Source organism: Sprattus sprattus (assembly GCF_963457725.1).
Source record: "Sprattus sprattus genome assembly, chromosome: 15".
Classification (NCBI taxonomy): Eukaryota; Metazoa; Chordata; class Actinopteri; order Clupeiformes; family Clupeidae; genus Sprattus; species Sprattus sprattus.
In genome coordinates, this window is record NC_137913.1 from 19,163,637 (window position 1) to 19,184,790 (window position 21,154).

The 21,154-nt window shown below is 43.0% G+C and overlaps 1 protein-coding gene across 1 annotated transcript; it reads left to right on the forward strand.

Moving 5' to 3' along the window:
- The first annotated feature begins 634 nt into the window (after positions 1-634).
- Positions 635-20,345, forward strand: mxd1 (MAX dimerization protein 1). The gene is made up of 6 exons (XM_080853026.1): positions 635-1,952; positions 2,651-2,750; positions 7,657-7,686; positions 13,810-13,924; positions 14,219-14,378; positions 16,164-20,345. Exons 1-6 carry the CDS (start codon positions 1,886-1,888, stop codon positions 16,385-16,387), a joined length of 696 nt encoding a protein of 231 aa, XP_080709152.1. The 5' UTR covers positions 635-1,885; the 3' UTR covers positions 16,388-20,345.
- The last annotated feature ends 809 nt before the right edge of the window (positions 20,346-21,154 follow it).

Consider the following 21,154-nt stretch of genomic DNA (forward strand, 5'->3'; position numbering starts at 1 on the left):
GAGACCACAGGTAAATTGTTAAGATTGGAATTTGCACCTGCTTGGTGGGACTGAACCTGCTGTGACATCAGCCATTTGTGGGACAGATGGAGACCAACTCTGGATTGCTCTTTGTAACTGGATATCATTAACTATTTACAAAGAAGACAAATTAATACACAGAGACCATGCGAAATTGACCTGTTCCTCAAGTGTGGATGTAAGAGGCAGGCAAACAGAAGTCATGGAAGGGGCGTGGTCCTAAAAATAACTTTATGGGAGTTGCTGTTATTACCCAATCGCAATCGTCATACAGGCAGGTCTTGTGCATCAAATTCAATCTTAATACAACGTTAACATAGTTGTAAGGAAGTCACTTACAAATTGTGTCGTTCTTCAAAAGAAAAGAACTTCACCTGTTGAATTGCAAGGCTCATCGTATTCCTCTCATGGTCACGGATAGCAAAAGTAGATGTTGTCAATCTGTACAACACCGATTGGGCCACTTCCCCTACATAATTATATAAACTGACAGTGTATTTGGCCAATTGCGGAGCGTCTGACTTGGACACTGGACCAATCGTAGTTCACTTCACACAGTCCTTTGAAATTAGCACATTCTATCCTGCATTTCTGCAACCGGTCGGCAGTGTGGTGAACGGTAGTCTGTGTTGAGAAGCTTTTTTGATAAACAAACTGCTTGCTTGGTTGCAGGTCGCTTCTTATCAGCCTGAGCAGCTCGAGACCAAAAAGAATGTAACACGTTCGATGTCTTGCGAGCGATTTTATACCAGCTAGCTACCTAGTTAGCTCTTCAAGTTAACGTACAGTTTTTCTTCTAAAGATACAAATAAGAAACGAATTTTATTTCTCATCATTTTACCAGCTAGCTAACGGTGATTAACTAGCTACGTGTCAGCGACCAATTTTTAGGTAACCACCGATACATCATTTAAAAAGCTGCCAAGATAAATTACGCTTAATATACGTATTTAAAGTTCATGTGACTGGCTGTAATCAACATATTTGAGAGTTTAGAGATCAAGCTGCGAGACTGCTAACATTGCCTAGCTAGCTAGCAGTCTTCAGTAATTGTTTCACTTTTAGGCAATTTATAAATAAGGTTGAACATACGAACAAATCAGTTATAAAATACCGGCCGTTTCTGCCTGAGGGTTTTTTTTGTTCATTGAACTATCTGAGTGATTGGCTACCTATCAGCTAACACTGAGTCGATGGAACTTGACAGGAATATGTTTCTAGCTTGCTCCTACTAGCTAGCTACTCATTTGACAGTTCACCTAGACGAGGCACCTTGCTAGCCAGCTCGTATCAGTTGGAACAATTTAACGTTAAGCCTAACGTTAGTGAGCGAAGACTGCTGAACCTACTGTAAGGAAGTTACTTTGGAACAAATAGTCAACATAGAATCAACTTGGATTTCCAGTATTTCCATTTTCCAGGCATATAAGCTTGTCGTCTTTTGTATCTTCCAGTTCGCCAAATTTCCAGCAAACAAGCTAACGTTGAGTTGTGCAGTGGTTAGGTCTAGGCAGCACTGTAAAGAGAAATAGTTGAATGGGAATTCATTCAGTTAGCAAGGGCATTCCCATAGCAGTCACTTCAAACCAGCAGAAGCTCCCGAAGAAGCTAGTCAGCTAGCCTATTAGCTACTTTATTTGACCGTGTTCTTTTCTTATAAACTGAAGCAACACATTGAAAGCCCTGCTCAGTAAGATTGAGACAGTATCTCAAATCTTACATATCTATCACTTGTCACTGTGTGGCAGAAATATTAGGAAACCTTTTATTTGTAATCCCTTCCAAACGGAAACAGTCGAGAAAAAGCACAGTTGTTTTCTCAATTCTGACCCGGATTGTCATTTTATCGGTGTTATTGTTGAAAATGGCGGCGATTGGAATGGTGCAGATGTTGATCGAAGCTGCAGAATACCTTGATCGCAGAGAAAGAGGTAAGTAACTTAGTCATTTTACATGTTATGTGCATGTTGAGTCTTTGATTATTACCCATGTTGATCTCAAAATGATGGACAGAACATACTGATCAGATTTACTGTATGTCTGCCAGCAATCACTCAAAAGAAAACTGCCCTGCACTTTTTGTCTGTGTTAAACCTTTAAAACCATCCAGTTTTGTATCACTGTAGTAATAACATTGGTTAGAATGCACCCCCCTGAGCAGAAAGGCTGCCAATATTGCATCCACCATCAGCCGACTAACGTGTTTTTCTGCAGGGGATTCTAACATGTTGTTTTGCTCAGCTCTCAAATCTGTTTCCGATTCATAAGGGTGTCTGAGTGATGTACTTGCAATAATTACAAAGACGGAAAGATTGATTTGGAATGCTTTTCTTTGAAGTTCATATTCAAATCCTGTTGCCCTCTCTATTTATTTGTTCCTGGACGAGACTGTCTTTGCGCATCTCCCTCCCCTCAATCTGTTGTGGTTCGGCTGGCTAGCGGGTTTACTCGAGTTCATATGACATCATTGACCCATGAGCCAGAAATTCCCTTAAAAACATGTATTATTAACTGCATTTAACAAGAGGGCACCTGTGCTTGAATTCCAGGTAGAGTCCTTGTGTTAAATGCACCATGCTAAGCAAGTAGAGTGTAATGCTTTTTTCCACCCTGCTGTTTTCTTTTGCAGAAGCAGAACATGGTTATGCCTCTATGTTACCCTTCACCAGCAACAAAGAAAGGGACAATCAAAAGCGGAAAAATAAAAACAAGAAAAACTCCAGCAGCAGGTACTTTGATCTAATTATGCAATGACCGGTTGAGGTTTTTGTTGTAAATGCTCAACCTCCTTCCTCAGAACCTCACAGTGACAGAGTATCACACAACACCTCCGAGATGTGAAGCTCAGCCAGACAATATGTCCCAGATATGCACCATAGTTCAGTTATGCATTGCAGTGCATGGTTTGAGCTTTACGTCCTTTCTCACAATTATTCTGTAATGGTGGAACCACGCAGGCAGCATGTCATCCTCCATGTGCTTAATTTCTGTGTTTTGGCTCTGCGCTATGCAAAACCTCAGAACGTTTATCATTTGTGAATGTCAGATGGTTTCAGGTTTAATGTAAACAATAAGCACAGCTGAAAATCCAAATATACAACAACAATAACCAGTTTTACAAGTGAGCCAAGCACATCTTTCAATGGACAGTAAAGTACAGTGAGCTGTGCTATCCCTGGCCCATCAGAAATCTTTGCAAAAAAGGAGGATTTGTAACAAAAGCTCTGCAGACCAAACAATGTCAATATGACTTTAGAGAGCTTATTAGCAGGGTGAAGGTCTCTTGAGAGTGTAGATGTCTGGAAGAACAGCATTGGCGGCTGTTATCCAGATTAGGAAGATACCTAGCTGTGAAAGCAGCCACCTTCGTAATCTGTGTCAGGATGTCTCTGTAACCTGTAACTCTAGATAACTGGATATTAAACCTAAACCAGGGTAAAGGTGGGGTCAACACTATTTATATCTGGGCAGACATGAGCAAGTCTTTTGAACATATCAAGTTTGGTTAGGTACAGTCGTTAAGTGAAGTCCTCCCTGCTCAGAAATCACTGTAGTTTTCAAGGATGTTTGGGACTTTTACTGAAAGTGAAGGGCCCCTTAGGTTGAGGTTGCATGTGCTGTGCTGTCTGCCAGTAATACTATGCATGTGTTGCAGTCCCCAGTTCAGTCCAGGTTTGCATTTACCAGCATTCTGGCCAGCATCCCCTGGATAGAGTGGCAGAGCTCTAATGCCAGTTCTCCTTCTCAAACAAGATGTAGTTGTGGTCACTAGTTAAACCCTCAGATTGATTGAAAATGGAAAAATGTACCCATTTTCCGTTATTGAAACCCCCCATCCTCCAGACATGTTCACTATGGTTAGCCTATGATGCACCCCCTGAAAGCTTTCTGTAATTGGCAAATGTGTTCCACTACATTTTGTTTGTAGACCTTTATGACATGTAGGGCAGCCCCATTGGAAGACAGGTTACTGGTAGCTGCTGTATATGAGCCTTCAGCACTAGCTGGTTTTGTTTCCCCATGGCTGGTGGGGGAAGGGAATTGGCGTGTATGTATGTGAGTGTGTGTCAGTAGTAGTGCTTTCCCAATCCCCTCCCCCTCTCTGATGCTCTCCTCGGGCAGACTCAGGCAGCCACCAACGCTACATCTCTTCCATTATTGAGATGAAGGCCGCCTCCTCCTCTATCGCTCTCTCCTCACTAGCATGTATATACATTCATGCATGCACTCAAAGATGGTCTCACAATATCCTGTTTAACAGTAGGAACCCAACACACAGCTACATGAGGAGTTCTGATTGTGTTGAAACTGTTGGTGCACAGTGTTACATGTAAATAAATGCTATGCAACGTGGCTGTTACATGTTTAAGATCTCTTTACCCGGTCTTTTTAGTCTATGCTATTCTTTAGAAACGTTAACTTAAAATGCTACCAGTATTACATACGTTAGAAGACTATTGCAGAGTAAAAATAGAATTGCCCAGTTTCTTACTTTGCACAATTAGCTATGACAAAGATATTGGTAGTACATAGAATCACAGAAGCTGGATATCGATCCACTTGGTGGACCCCATGTCAAAAATAATAAACTTGTTTGGAACAAATTAAATATTCATTGAATTCTTACATCAGTTGTTGAGAGCAATACAATACATAGCTTTCCTTATTACATTTATAACATAAATGTTTTTTATTATTAATTCAATGCTGCAGAGCAGCCTTCTTATTTAATCTTGGCTTTCTTTTATTAGTGCCTTCAGGTGCCGACAAAACAACCGTTCTTCAACGTTGAAACATTGAAAGATGACAAGCTTCAAAAATGCAGTGAGCTTACAATGATGATTATTTGCATTTTCAAGTCTTTTATTGTCAGATGCACAGAACAACACAGAGTTGGACTGGGCAGTACAATTCTTAAGACAACACACTGCACAACAACCTGCCATAACATAACATAAATATAACATAACACACATTAGTGGAACCAATAACATATATGAATGTTGGCGCTGCCCAGACATGGCACACTAGATCTGGCTAGACTGCTTATTTTCCTTTGCACCTGAGACTTGCAACTTTTTGGATTTTTATACTGTAAAAAAGCTCCTTCACTCATGGAGAAGAGCTCCTCAACAACAAAGAATGTTGTAGTACATTCCCAGTTCCAAAAGTCATGTTGAAGGAGATGGTCCTACATGACAAATAGGCTGAGGACAGGGGCATATAAGCCTCTCCTGCCCAGTGTCTGGACAAGACTCAAATGTTAACCACGTGTGAAGGACTGTAATGTCTGTTGCTTAACAAAGACGAGGCTGGCACTCTTGGTACCAGTCCATGCATTATATTTTTTACCACCATACTGATATTACAGATCAGTCTGGAAAGTTGTGAGATGGATATGACAAAGGATGAAACGGACACTGCATGCTCTTCTTGTGGGGCTTTTCAGTTCAGAGTGTTTACTCATATCAGACAATTATACTGTATGTCCATCAGGGAGAGCATCCTATCAGGGAACGTCACTGGCTGATATGGAAGCAGTGGGAACAGCACCCAGATGGACTGTAAGGCTCTTCTTAGGGTGGTGCTGTCTGTAGAACATATCACCAGGGTAAGAGTGTATTACCTGTTTGACATGCCCGCCAAGGCGGAAGATCCTGGGCAAGTAGAATAGTAATGTAGCTTTGCCATCGTCCCTGGCCTCATCTCCATGCGTTCGGGGAGACAGTGGGCCTCATTCTCGTACGAAGTTAAAAACAAACATCCGTAACATTGTAACATGCGGAAGTTGTCTTTGCAAAATGTAAACAAAACATAAACACCCTCGAAGGGGTAGGGTGTAATACAGCTGCAAACATTTGGATGCCCTCGACGTAAAAAGCTAAATTTGAAATAAAACCTACGTTTTGGAGACGCTGGGAAATATAGTATTTCTCTCCCTTTTACTCCTTTTATTATGTGTGTGTGGACCTGCTGCTGGCCCCCAGTTTCTCTTTACATTCCTCAGCCACATGGCAAACCTGTTGCCCACCCAATGAATATATGCCTGCATGTCATCATTGTTGAACCAGAGTGCCCAGGCCGTTGGCCTCTGTGTGTTGTGCCTACAGGGCTGTTTGTCCCCCTCAGTGGGGGTGATTTATCTGAGAGCTGACCAGGCGATGACAAAGTCCAGCATTGGAGCTCAGAGGTCGGGCTATTTTGGAGTGGGGGTCAGTGGAGGGGCTGGAGAGGGGGGGGTGTCAGATGGAGGTGGGCTGGGATGGAGAGAGTAGAGGGTGTATGGCTTTCTCTTCCTCTTACTTACAGTTGCTCACTAGCATCAGCTGTTTGCCCCATTTTGCTGTTGACTCTTTTCCGGGTACGGAAACACGACCAGGTTTCTGCTATGGTGTTCAGCAGTGCTGTGGTCTACAGCCATATGATTGTGTGTCAAGTTGGCAATCAGACTATTTCTCTGTTTCCACTGAAATATATTTCATCCGCTTTTTTTTTCTTTTGCCTTCCTTCAGTCTGAGGGGCGTACTCATTCTTGAGCAGTGGCCAGGCAGTCATAGTACGTGCCACACAGCTACCTTGTAGCCAAGTCGCCTCTCTCCCATGTTTTTAGTTACTGTTGCTAAGTTTACCCCCTAGGCCTCAGTGCATGTATGCGCGTGTGAAAAAGAGGGGGGAGGTGTAGAAGGAGCTTGGTGCGTAAAAGGGAGCTGTAAAGAGAGAAAATAGTGTGTGTGTTTGCTCTATGTACTGTATGTATGTATGTATGTATGTATGTATGTATGTATGTATGTATGTATGTGAGAAAGTAGTGGATATTAATGTTTCTAGGTTAGTGTGTGTGTATGTATATGGAGCCTCCATACATGGGAGGACGATATCAAGAGTAGATGTTGTAAGGGGTGTTTTGAATCGTCTGCTTACCACACGTTTACATCTCGAACAGACTCACTTGTAACTTCACTATAAGAGCTGTGTCCAATAGCTCCTTGAATTTCACCGTTGATTTATTTTTAGAGCACCCAGCAAAAACTGTTAACAGCACGTAAACCATGAAGAGACCGTGTTATTTAATAATAATAAAATCCATTCTTACTGCAAAGGAACCATGTGTGAGTGTGTGGTATGTATGAAAAGGAGATTCCGATGAGTGTGTGGGAGATGTGTGTATGTGTATGAGAGTGTGTATGCAGGCATGGCTTAGTGGCCACTTCATTTGTTCTTAAAAATACCCGGCTTTCTATGTGCGCCTCTCTCATTTAACGCTCCCTCGCTCCGTGTTGAGCCTCCTCCGACTCCACTCCCACACGCTCACATCCCAGCTCAAACAGCCCTCAGCGCCGCCCTGTACACTGACACACACACAAACTCAAACATACTCTTTACTGCTGGTCGCTTTCGTCTGAACTCCCACACACTCACATACGCAAACGTTAGTTAGGGCACTCTCTACGACACACATTAATACACCTCTGTTCATCCTCCAGTTCACTGATAAACAAGGGGTACAACAAGAAAAAAATGAGTGTCTGAATTCTGCTCTAATATGCTGCTAGTCTCTGATTCATTCACCTTGGTGAGATGATAACCTCTGCTCTTACTCTCCTCCCCCCTCCCTGTTGCCCTCTCTTCCTACAGATCTACACATAATGAGATGGAGAAGAACAGGTAGGACCCAGCCACCTGTCTGTCTGTCTGTCTGTCTGTCTGTCTGTCTGTCTGTCTGTCTGTCTGTCTGTGTGTTTTTGATTCCAACTGCTGGTCTTGATAGACATTTTCTCCTGTGTCCACAAGATTGAAAAATGTGGGATGGAGTGTTAATTGGTGTGTTAATGTTTGATTGGAGCAGAATGAAAAGTTAAAGATTTTTCTGTAATGTAAAACGACAATTTTGCTGCCTCATCTCTGCCTGTTCTACTTCAGTCTAAAAAGTATGGTCCAAAGCATTCATCAGATTGTCTTATTGTTTAGCTGTAAGTGTATGAGTAATTGGTTAATGCTACATGTCAATGATGATGCTGACGATGTGGAAGGCTTGTGTGAACTGAGTCTCTCGAATTAATTGACATGGTGACAGTGTAGGTTTTTGTAGCGAAATTTTACATCTCCGGGCCGCTGTAGCACTAATGATCAGGGCTGTCCCTCATGCCCGCTCAGTCCCTCTCCTCCCTGAGAAGCGGACTCTTTGGGCCCACGTGGAGACCCACTCAGCTGGGCTCAGCCCTTCAGCTGGCAGACAGCCTGAATAATACATGCAGGCAGCAGCTCAGCAGAGTGTGTCTGGAGCCCTGGCACACAGGCTCATCCGTGCTCCACATACACACGTACACTCACACACACACACACACACACACGCACACGTACACTCATACAGAGACCCACTTACGCACAGACACACATGGCTACACACGGTCACATATGTGAAAATTTACAGAACACCAAGGCGAATACAAGGACCCAGTTTCATGTGTTACATACAAGCACTCACACAAACCTGCTCATGTTCACACGCCCACACACACAAAAACACACTCTCATGCACACAGTTAGGCTAACAATGCATGGCAGCTAGCTTAACCCACCGCCCGCCTGTCATTTCCCACAGCCAGCCATCAGAAAGCTCACTAATGCCTGCCCTGATCCTTCTGCTGCTGCCTGCCAGCCCAAAGGCACGACGTGGCATAGAGCCCACTGCACAGTCCGGTTGTGCATCTTATTCAGTTTTATTTTTGGCTCTTATGACTCCCCCCTCCTCACATCACGCCATAAAGGGTACATGTTGCAGACAAAAACAAATACATGGGTCTGATGATCTCAGCCCATTAAAAGCAAATGGGGGATTGCACAGAACCCCTTTACAGGCACAAAGCTTTTTGCCACAGATAATTTTGGAAGACAGAAGACATAACAGAAAGTACTTAACATCAGGATAAATACATAATGCATTAATCCACAATACAGGCTTATAGGAGATTACGTGATTTAAAAAAGTGAACAATGATGCACCATACTTTACCTGTTGGCACATCCTCACAAGTTGTCTTTCTTAACGCTGAAGAAAGGTGGGTTTATTCGTTATTAAAAACATCTTATTGCATGAACTTTACCTTTTTGCGTTCAATGATGGCATTGCCGTTATTTTGTAGAGCTAAAATTATTATTATATTTCGCCCAAAGCTGTTGTTAAAAACGTAACCTACTTATAGTCTGCAGTGTTAACTTGCAGTGCAGTTAAATTTGAAACTTTTAATTGGTTAATAGCTTAACAGAGATTGAGTTGAAAGCCAATTAATCATTAACAACCCAATTTAGAAGCAATCAGAGGCAGCTTTCCCTTTCATTCTAAATGTGGATGGTCACAGCTCTGTCACAATCATTCAGCTCCAACCACATACAGTCCTGTGGGGTTATTTCAGCCTTTTACACTACAACTTCTGTATTAGGATTTTACAAAACAACACTACACACTACTACTTTTACCCTTCATGTTGTACATGTCAGCTGTCTTATTGGCTCCAGTCAGAGGCCCCTCTGAGTGGTTTGAGAGCTCAGGCTCATTACTACGACAGGCATAAGGTTAAGGCATTAAATACCACAGCCAGGCCAATATTGCTCCCCCCTCAGTGTGAAAAGAGTTCCACACCTGACAGCCTAAGTGGATGAAGGTTTTAGACAGGTAGGTTTTGAAGTAGGCTAATGTTATTTCCATGGGAATCCCATGGTAAGCTTAAAGTTCAACATTTTTATTTAGACTAGCTAAGAATGAGCTAGATTTACACTGAAAATGGGTCTTGTTGGCTAATTAAAGATTTTGATCGAATCCGATTGCTTTATCAGAACTTGTTTTTTTTCCTCGTTTTGATTTAGTTTTGAGTTCAGCTTTGAGCTAGCCTGGAACCTTTAGGAATCAGACAGGCCATAATGGGCAGTGAAATGCAATTGTTAACGTGTTGTTAAAGAGTTAAAGTGAAATATCCGCTTTTTTTACAACCGAAGGCAGAGATGCTCATCCACAGTGTCCATAGTTAGATAACTGGGTGTAGTGCTGTCATAATGACCATTTCTCCTCTCCTTTTGCATGTCTGATCCAAACCCAGGAAGTACATTTAATTAATCAAGTGACATGCAGGCAGGACAATCTCATGGCCTACTAGAGTCTGAAATCGGAGGGGTGTCAGGCTGTCTTTGTGCATTTAAGTTTGAGCTGTTGAAACATCTCCAAGTAGAAAGTGCTGCCAGAATCAAACAACGTTGTTTATCATTTGAACAATTTGCCATTTGTGAATACAGGATTCAGGTATGAGGCTGAAGAGAGCAGGTAATATTATGTGGAAGCACTATTGCTGTTGCATACTCCTCAATAAATGAGTCATTGCTCAGTCCTCCTCCTGGAGATCTTCTGTTCTCCATGTATAGCCTCGACACAAAGACCCCAGGACTGCAGGATTTGGCTGAATCGATTACAAGGAATGTATGTAGTAGAGTAACACCAACAGGGATTGCATGTTTGTAGCAGCTAGAGAGAGATTCAGACATTCTAGAGACTTTGTCTCCGATTTGGTCTATTCTCTGCTTATATGAGGTGCCCCATAATGAGCCCCAGGCCCTGTTTAATGTCTTAATGCATCCGTCACCGGAGACCAGACAGGACACGCCGGGTTAGTGTTGGCTGGCTGCAACCAGAACCCTCAGGGCCACAGTTTTTGCTCATGTCCTCTCACTTCCAATGGTCAAGGCAACTTGCCAGAAGTCAAAGGGACAGAGGGCAGGTGAGGTAGGGGAGCCTTCACCCCTAGGAACTTAAAGCCAATCCAGATGACCTTCTTTTGGCGTGTCCAACTTTTGCAAAGATTGCTTCACAGACTAAAGTATGATCACCAATTTTTGAAATTGTACAAAGGAGCTTAAAATCGCTTCTGTAAAATCACCAACAATGGCTATCCACCATTGACTCTCTAAATGGAAATGTAAGAATTTGTCCAGTGTAACACACCGTCTTGTTGGTATGCAAGGTTGGATACTAGAGCTAGAACTGTTCCCCGAGCTCAGAGAAAAACTAAACTGCTCTGAGAAATTGCACCCGGACATCTCTCCCATTATCTCTCTCTCTTTACTGCGGTTACGTGTGTCTGTGGGCGGATGGGACAGCCTGCAGTTTTTCTGTGTTTAACAAACATTAGGCTCCTAAGCCCTGTTATGTCATGGCGGTATAGTTAAGTTGTTCCCAGTAAAGTTATGTAAAGCCTGTCTACTGCCCTTTGGACAGACTTGTGAAAAGCAGGACAGGAGAGGACAGGGTTGAAACCTTCACCCCTTGCTCTACTTTGCATGGAAGTGGCTCTGGTAGTGTGTTTGCATGCCTTTGAATAGGGTCAGGATTGAGTGAGTGACAGTGGTGCGTGTGTGCGTGCTTGTGAACAAGAGCCCAGGACCAAATTTGAACGTGTGTGAGAGAGTCAGCCAGTGAAGAAGGGACAGAGAATAATGTGTGTGTTTATGTGTGATCTGTTGACCTTTACTGCCATCCAACTCCCAAACCCGTCGGTCTGGCTGTCTCACAGTTTCATGCACGCACACACACCTTCATTTATTTCTAGCATTGAGGGCCACCTCGCCTCTCTTATGCTGCTGCCCTGTCATTTAGGCCGGCCTTGAGCCATAGTGTGGAGTCAGCAGGAGGTTGAACTCAAGAACAGCCCAAGAGCCTTTTCGCACCCATTTCAAACTCCATTTTAACACATGATTGGTATCAGTTCAACATTCAGGGGAGGCCTGAATAAGACAACACAGGAGGAACATTCACTGCGGTTACATGTGTCTGGATTTCAGACTTTATCAGATTTAAATCGAAGATCCATTTCATGTAACTCCAGAAATCTAAATTTGTTGTGTCCGACTGAAGTCCGATTTACACCCCAAGATAACTCCATCGGAGTTGGTAGTTTATCGGAGAATGCGCGCATGTAACTTTTGAAATCAGAGAACAACTGGAGATGACGTCTTTGCGCATGCTTGAGATCCCGTCCATAGACATATACATGCATCATATATGTCTATGATATGATAATCGCTGCTAGACGCTCACTGTTCTTGTGCTCCCACATCTCATTCACTTTGAAATACTGAAACAAAATCTAAATGAGCACGACCATGCACCATTTGCTTTGCCCTCATGTGCTGCATATCAGAAATGGCCAACAGAAAAGCGAATTATTCTGACGGCTCCTATTACCATGGAAACAATAAACAAAGCCAACTTTAGTATCTAAATAGCGACTGCATATCAGAAATGGCTAACAGAAAAGTTTTGTCTCAACCAGAGACATGTATGTCTATGGTCTCAACTGTTCATACTAATGGCACGTTTTTTATGAATATCCTGCAGTCTGTCTCACAAGCTTATTCTTGTTGATTATGAACAAACATAACACAAGAGGCCTGAATAGATATGAGCACCTTTACAACCCCTCCTTAAACACGTATAAAGACGTTCAGATGGCCGCAAATTCATGGAGAGAACGCGATAAAAGATACTGCTCTGATCTATTCCCATTCCATACTGAATATTCTGTTTAGATCAAAGGTTTGTTGCGACATACCGTGATATTTCAGATGATAGTTATGTGGTAGCCTACCAATGTGTTGACATTAGAAAAACGTTGACTGCGACTGTTTTGGACAGAACGCGCTCATTCACTAAACAAATATTTTCATATTACTTTTCCACCACTTGTTAGACATGTCATCCATTCATATCGATGGGAATCAATCAATACTAATACAACATTTACTAAGATGTGTTTTTTATTTCATTTCACAACTTACTTACTATATAATCAACGGTAGCAGGTGCCCGCTTGTAAACATTCCACATTTCATTTGAACAGACGCGGCCAAGATCTCGATTTTTCACTGCCATGTACTGTGAGATAATGAGGTTGCCCCCCATGGATAGCAAAGCCTGACTTCAGACAATATCGGATAAAGGCCATTATGTAAACGTACTGACTTGATTAGTTGCACAGAAAAAATAGTTTGGATACTAAAAAGAAATGCACATAGACTTTAGCAGTATAAGCAATGCACCCCCTTCGGGACACGTGTTTCTCACATTTGCACACACAAAGATGCGGCTTTAGCTCTCATCCAAAATGCACCACTCTGACCACTCCTCAATGCAGCGATTCATATACAGACAGCAAAACTGTTGTTTGTTCTGTATGGAGCACTCACATATGAGTACACACACACACACACGTATGCACACACACACAGGCACACACGCGCAGGCACTAAAAGCGAGAGGTGCTGACCCCCGCCTCCGTGCGTATACAGTGGCAGCAGTTTTGTACTTTTGAGGTGGTTGCATAACAGCCATCATGTGATCACTGCCTCCCACCACACCCTAGCAGCTGCCAAAACCGTCAGCATAGACAGCACAGAGGGAGAGAGACTGAGTACAGCAACGGGGTGAGGGGAGAGAGGGAAAGGAAAGGTGTAAGCATAGAGGCAGAGAGTGGTGCCGCAAATAGAAATCAAAATAGAAGTTTCTGAATTTAATTAATCACTTAATCATTGAATAAACATATCCTATTGTATATGTTGTGCTTTACTACTATCCACAATAACTAAAAAAGACCAAGAATGTTTTTATGTAATACATATAACTAAATCAATGGGACACAGAAAAATGTTAAGGGAACCATAGGCCAGGGTATCCTGGTGTCTGAGTGTCTGCCTGCCTGCCTGCCTGTATTTCATTAAGGCTATGTTTATCTGTCTCTGTCTCAGGCGGGCAAACTTACGGCTGTGTTTGGAGCGCTTAAAATCACTTGTACCTCTGGGACCAGAATCCAACAGGCATACCACTCTCAGCCTGCTGATGAGGGCCAGGGATCACATAAAGGTGTGTTAAAGTCTGTATGCATCTAAGTGTGAGTCTGTCAGGCACGTCTCTAGATCAAGGCCGCAATGAAAAGCAGTATGTGTTTGTCTGTGGATGTAAACAGTCTGTTTACCTAATATATGTTTGTGTTGCAGAGATGATTCAAAGCCTTAGTCTAACTTCTTTGATGTTCATATCCTCAATTAGACTTAGGGGTGTCAGATTTGGTTATCCCTGTTTAAGCATGCATATTTATGTGATGGCGTTTTCTAGTTTGATATTTACATGTGTGTGTGTGTGTGTGTGTGTGTGTAGCGGTTGGAGGACAGCGAGCGGAAGGCGCAGCACGCTGTCGACAACCTGCAGAGAGAGCAGCGGCACCTGAGACGCCGACTGGAGCAGCTGGGTGTTGAGCGCACGCGCATGGATAGCATGGGCTCCACCGTGTCCTCCGACAAATCAGACTCCGACCAGGGTAAACACACACACACACACACACACACACACACACAAACGTACAGACAACATGGGCTCTACTGCAGTTCAGACAGGTCACTCAGACCAGGGTAAACATGCACCATACACGCACACACAAACACACGCACATCCACACACACACACACACACACGCACACATAGACATAAGACCATGGTAAACATGCATCATGCACGCACAAACAAACACACACACATCCACACACACGCACACACATCCACACACATCCACACACACACACACACACATACATGTAGACATAACACCAGGGTAAACATGCATAATGCACGCACACACAGATACATACACACACAAAGACGGATATAAATGTAAACATGCACAATGCAGACACAGACACATACACACTTACACTCACACACACACACATACATACAGACATATATACACACACACAAACTAATGTGCAGCTCGGGCCACATATATCTGTCGTAACCTGACCCGAGTCTAAGACCGTAATAACCGAGCCAGACTGGTATTCTGTTCTGTCATCGGTGATGATGGTCTTGGGTTGGGTATCCACCTTCTAACACACACACACACACACACATAGATATAAATGTACAAACAGCATGGACTCCTGCTCAGATAAAACTGACTCCGACCATGGTAAATACACACACACTGACGCACACAAACAGATGTATACAAACACGCATACACAGAAATGTACAGACCGCATGGGCTCCACCGTCTCCCCAGAAGAGACTCCGACCAGGGTAAACAGACACACAGCGCTTACGGTTCATCTCATCACTCACACTTAGATAAACACAGACCTACAGATATCTGTATACACAAATAAGCATTCATCCATTTACACGAACATGGCCAACACAATCATATCAACTCTATCATATCAGACAAGGGAAAACATACAGGCACACACAGATATAGTACAGATGGGCAGAACAGTCTTTGTTGTCAGCTAACTCAAATCAGCCTTGTGATAAGGCTAATGACATACGCGCATACACACCCCCTAACTTTAACCTTAGCACAGGCTAAACACACTGAGTGTAGTGCAGTGTTCTGGCTGCCCTCCTGAACGTTATCAGACGTCCGTGTCCCTGCTTGCACTCTCATCAGAGTGAAAAAAACACAGTTGCTGCTCTTTAGGCTGCACTAGCTATGTTTCTCTTCTATTTGTTTTGTTTTGCCTCTCTGTGCCAAGCTGTGGCTCTGCTTTTATTCCTGTAACGCCATTCCATTCTACTCCTACATTCTACTTAGCATCCGCAGTTCTAATGTGTTTCAGTTTGTGAGTTAATTAGTTTGTAAGCGATAACTTAACTAGGATTGTACACAGCTTGGTTATCTGGCATTAGACCTTGCGCGTTTTAGACGTTTTGTGGCGGTTTTCACTCAGTAGCATCAGTTAGGTGCATACAGTCAGGTGGGAATACACGACAGTATAGACCTTACGATTAAGACTGATTGGGAATGAAAAGTTGTTATCTACAGATGTACCTTACCAGCACCGGTATGACTGTGTCTGAATGATTACTGGACTCTGCAAAGCGAGTTTGAGTTCAAAATGATAAAGATTGATCTATTGATGTTGTTTTTACCTGATACATTAATGGGTTTCGGATATGAAAGAGACTTAAAATATCTACATTGACACAAAGCCTATGCAAAAGCCTATCCTAAAAGCACACATAATACATTATGTTTGTTAAATGATGCCATGTACATGTACATGAATTTTAACTTCGTGTGTGTGTGTTTGTGTGTGTGTTGCAGAGGAGCTCGATGTGGACGTAGACGTGGATGTGGACGTAGACGTGGAGGGCACTGACTGCATGCTGGGAGACCTGGAGTGGAGCAGCTCCAGCGTGAGCGACTGGGACGAGCGGGCGAGCTGGCGCAGCAGCGGCAGCGATGAGGGCTACTCCAGCGCCAGCCTGCGCCATCTGGCACCCCCTCAGGAGAACAGCCCCAAGAGCCCCGTGGTGGGCAGCCTTTAGGGGTGTCAGAGCATCTCTGATGCCCCCCACGCCCACTCCGATCTCCCCTTCCACCCTACCCCCAGCCCACACACACATCGGCCCCTCAGGCCCAACCTCTGCTCCTGTAGGCTGCCTCATGCACTTCACTCTCTCAGCCTCACTCAGCCCTTACAGCTGCTGCCAATGCCAACAACCTGTCAATCAGTCATAGTGCCCCCACCCCCTACATGCCCACATGCACAGCACAATTCGCTCCCGCCCCTTTTCAGAGCCAGTATACCCCTGTCAGTTTCGTGTTTGTACGAGATCTTATTAGCTCCGTCCCAGCCCCAGGCCTTGAGTGCTACGAGCTAGCTTCCTAGAGCTGTTTTTGAAGATCCAGCTACTCCTCTGTTCTTTCACAGCCATTTCATACTTGCCCATAGCCAGCCACCTGACCTGCCACCTGTTCTCAACAACCACACATATTTTTTCCCCCCCGTACACACACACACCTTCATACACCCACACATACTTACAGCCGCTCTTGCGTCATCTCTTCTCAACCACTTCAGTAAAAAAAAAAAAAAACGAAAAAACAAAGAAAAACACAAACAAACATAAAAATCATACCTCAGCCAGAGAATGTGATCATTACCTTCACTCACTCTCTCACTGCCTGTCTGCCTGCCAGTGTATGTGGGCCACCTCTGAGCCTTTTGGCTTCAGCCAGCACTAACTTCCTGATTCCTCTTCATCCTCACAGTCCTTTCCCGTCTGCTGACCCCCTCACCCCACCCAGCTGCAGGCGCGGCACACACAGGGCTGGGTCACCTGACCCACAGCTGACCTATCAGAAGATGGGATTTTGCACTTAAAAAAAAGAGTACGGGAAGGCCTTGTCTGGGTCAAGAGCTGTGTTTATGTTGTTGAAGTTTTTTTTTTTTGTTCTTTACTTTTCATCCCCCATTTTGTTTTATGTTATTGTCTCTGCAAAGGGACTGCAGCTATAGTAGAAATGCACTGGGACTTAGTGTTTTTAGCTAGTCTTAAAAATGATCTACCTGCACTGTCCCCAGCCCTACCCCCACCTCTCTCCCATGGTAGTTTATGGACTCTAAGCATGTGTGATGTCATCGCCTCCCACAACCACTAGATTGGTGTTTCCATAGCAGCAGTGCTGCAGCAATACACACTCACCAAACAGGTGTTTTTCTTGACGCGGATCCCTAATTCAGGTGAAGTGTACTTTGAACTGCTGAGAGATGGCTGGCCTGTTTTAGACTGTTTTTAATTCATTAGTGTTTCTTTTGATGATTTCAAACAAATGATAATTTATTATATTTAATGTTGCCTAACCCAGTGCTTTTACTCACACTCCCGCAGCTGAGTCTTTTATAGAGAAGGCATATTGTTTTTTGAGACTTGTGTGCAGCATGAGATTGTAACAACAGTTTTTTGGAGGGAGGGCTGGAGGGTTGGAATAGGGCTTGAAGAAATGTTATCAGGGTGCTCCATCTCTTTCTCTCCTTTCAAGGACAGTGACGTTTGTGTGTATGTTTGTGAGTGTGTGTGTGTTTATTCTGTTTATATTTTTATTACCTGTCATCTATCCAATGGATAGAGAAAGAGAAGGGAAAGACTAAAGCAATCTTAAAAGCACATTCCACATCTGACTGAAGAGGGAGCAGTCAAAAGAACACTACCACCATGGTGGGTGAGGATGGGTGAGTGTGTGTGTGTGTGTGTGGGCGAGTGTGTGTGTTGGGGTGGGTGTATGTGTATGTGGAGTGACTGCTTACATTAAATGCATGGGGGTGCAAGAATCGACAGAATTTGTTTGAGGTCACCTAACAACACAAAGGGGGCAGCTGACTTAACTTGTCCTTAAAAGCAGTGTACTCTCTGTCGCCCGGTGGCTCAATGTCACCGTGTGCGTGCGTGCGTGCGTGCGTGTGTGTGTGTGTGTGTGTGTGTGTGTGTGTGTACCCTCCAAGCTGTACAGTGCTGCACTGCAGTACCAATCCATCCAGACTGCTCATATTTATTATCTCTGCAAGATACAGTAATTTTTATGTAAATAGTTTACTAGAGAGAAAGAGAAGATATATCTAGAAGTATTTATATTTGATCGAAAAATACTTTAAAAAACAAAACTATATATATACATATATATGAATATTTCAGTAGGAGTTGCCTTAGTTGTTTTGTTTGTTCCCGTGGTGAAGTTTTTATGTGGAACTTATTTTACACACAGCATTGTGACTACTTGGCGTTATAGCTATTTTATACTTGGAATATGTGTGTACGTTTAGAGGTTCAACACAGTGCTCTTTAGAATCAAAAACATTTGATCAGTTTTGTTGATACTGAACATTTCTTGCCGTTTTTGTTCTTGTATGCAAGGGATATATTATAAAAGTCTTCTCTAACAAAACAAAAAAAATACAAATAGCAGAAAAATAAAGACTTTGGGGGGAATGAAAAGTTCATAAAATGGGAAAATGGAAGCCTTGTTGTGGTGCTGTAGGTGATGCTGCTGTAGTGAGAAGAAGCGTTGGTGGGTTGAGGCCCCTTTGGAGTGCCTGAGTGTACGACAGAAAATGGCTTCTCATTTGCTGTTCCTACCCTTAGTTTTGGCAGTGTGTAAAATGGAGGACATGGGGGGATAGGGATGAGAGAGAAGAAAAGAGACTCTGCCTCTGAATGTAGTCAGTCATCCTTTCCTCAAATCATTGCCAGTGGGATCTCACTCAGCCTGCAAAATTCTGAAGAACTTGAAAGAAATGCACCAAAAAAGAATTTAATAAATTAGATATGTATTGGTATGATACATATGATTAGTAATGTATTAATATTATTATTCACTATTTGTGTGTGGAATGCTGCTTCTTGTGTAGTTTTATTGATTAAATAATATATTCAAGTTTGAAAAGTGAAGATGTAGCCTTGGGGAATTTGGGATGTGTCATTAGCATTAGTGGAGGTTAACATTAGCTTGCCTGATAATGTGTGCCCAGTTTATGGGTGCACTGGCATGTTTTGTGTCATGTCGTTGAAATGTGTTTGATTTTCGTGCGCGTGCTGTCACTGTCCAACAGAACGAGAGAAAGAGACCTGGAGGGGTGGGGGGTGAGGGCGGGAAAATATCAGGGTTTTCTTTTCTTTTTTTAAGCCATTACTGTGGATATGCTTGGTCTTGTTTTTATTTGTTACAAGTATAAAAAGGTGCAAAATGAAACAAAAAAGGCTTGCACTCTCAAAAGCTGTTAAGTGTGAAGTCATGTCATGTCATGTCTTAAAGCCACCAGTGCGCCCCTCCCTCCACGCTGACCCCCTCCAAAAACACACACCCACGCATTCTTATGCGCTCCCCCCACCAATCCCTCTAAACATGGTCCTTACCTTTTCATCCATGGTGCAGAGACTCAGGCTTGGCTGTTCCCAGCCTGTCTGTAGACTCCACTGGAAGACCTTTTTTGGTGCTTCAACATCTGTCCTTTGCAACAGATGCGGGATCTTTGAAGAAATGACTACTGTATTTATTAATGATGGAAATAAATATACATGCCCAGAGTTTGCTATTGCTCCGTCCCATCACAGCTATGGATGTCACCGTGAGAAGCAAATGTCATTTTGTTCTCTTCAGTTTTTGTATATATAGGTTTACGTGCATAGGGTACAAAATGGCTGATGCCTTAAAGACACACAAAATGTATGGGGATGAATATAACATGACAAATATACATTTATGGTTAGCAAACAGATGTATATCAAAAAAGGTCATTCCTGCCTGAGACTGTCTCAGCTGTGTTGCTCTGTTTAAATGCACACACATACATACACATGGACACAAACACATAGACACAGACTCGGCGCGGACTCTGCCTCGGTCAGGTTTGAGTCAGATGTGTGTGTCTGCTGTAGAATCAAAGATGGACATTTTTTGTGCTGTCACTTTTTAGAATTGGAAAATTTGGATGTTGACTAAATGAAATTCAATAAAAAAACAATGTTAAAAAAATAAACTCATCATTGTCATTCTTATTAACAAAAAGAAACTAAGAAATACTGGTCCACTTTGGAAATAGACATTAACTGATTACAACCACCAGCCACTTAATTCTATGTATTGTATTGGAATGTTAACATCCATAGATGTTCAGACAACTGCAAGCAATGTTTTGGTCAGTGCCTGCCCATCAAGCTGTTTCGGGATTTGGGAATTACAGGCAGAGCATATTTGGTCTCAGCAAATCCCTGGCAGTGGGCAGGTGGAGCGTCCTTTGCTCATTTGCTAGATTGGATCAGGCATGGATGAAGGACAGAAGGGTTGGTGTGAAGTGCCCTCACATTGCAGAGTGGAAGACACGCCTCTGGTTTCCAGACATGTTGGCTTCTCCATTAGTTTCACACTACTAGCAAGACCAGAGTAGTTGGAAATGGACATGGTTTTGGTTCCACAAGGTGTTGCACACAATCCTTAGATTTTGCCCCAAGCTTGCCAGATAGCTGTTTCACCGATCACCACCACGATCAATCTGAACTGTTGTGTTGAGACAAAGCAGTAATGGACCAGGCATTCATGTTTAAGCCTGACACTTACTATCTTTAGGTCACAACAGAAAGTTATATTTTTTAGTATTGAAATATCAAGTTAAAGTGAGCTGCTTCTCTCTGTGTTTTCAGGTTTGGTGGTAAGTAAGCAGGAGTAAAAAACCAGTATGGACTTTTGTTGGTGTGGTTTTAAGTTTCTGAGATATTCTGACATGCATACTAAGTCAGCTGAACCTCTTGACCATTGAC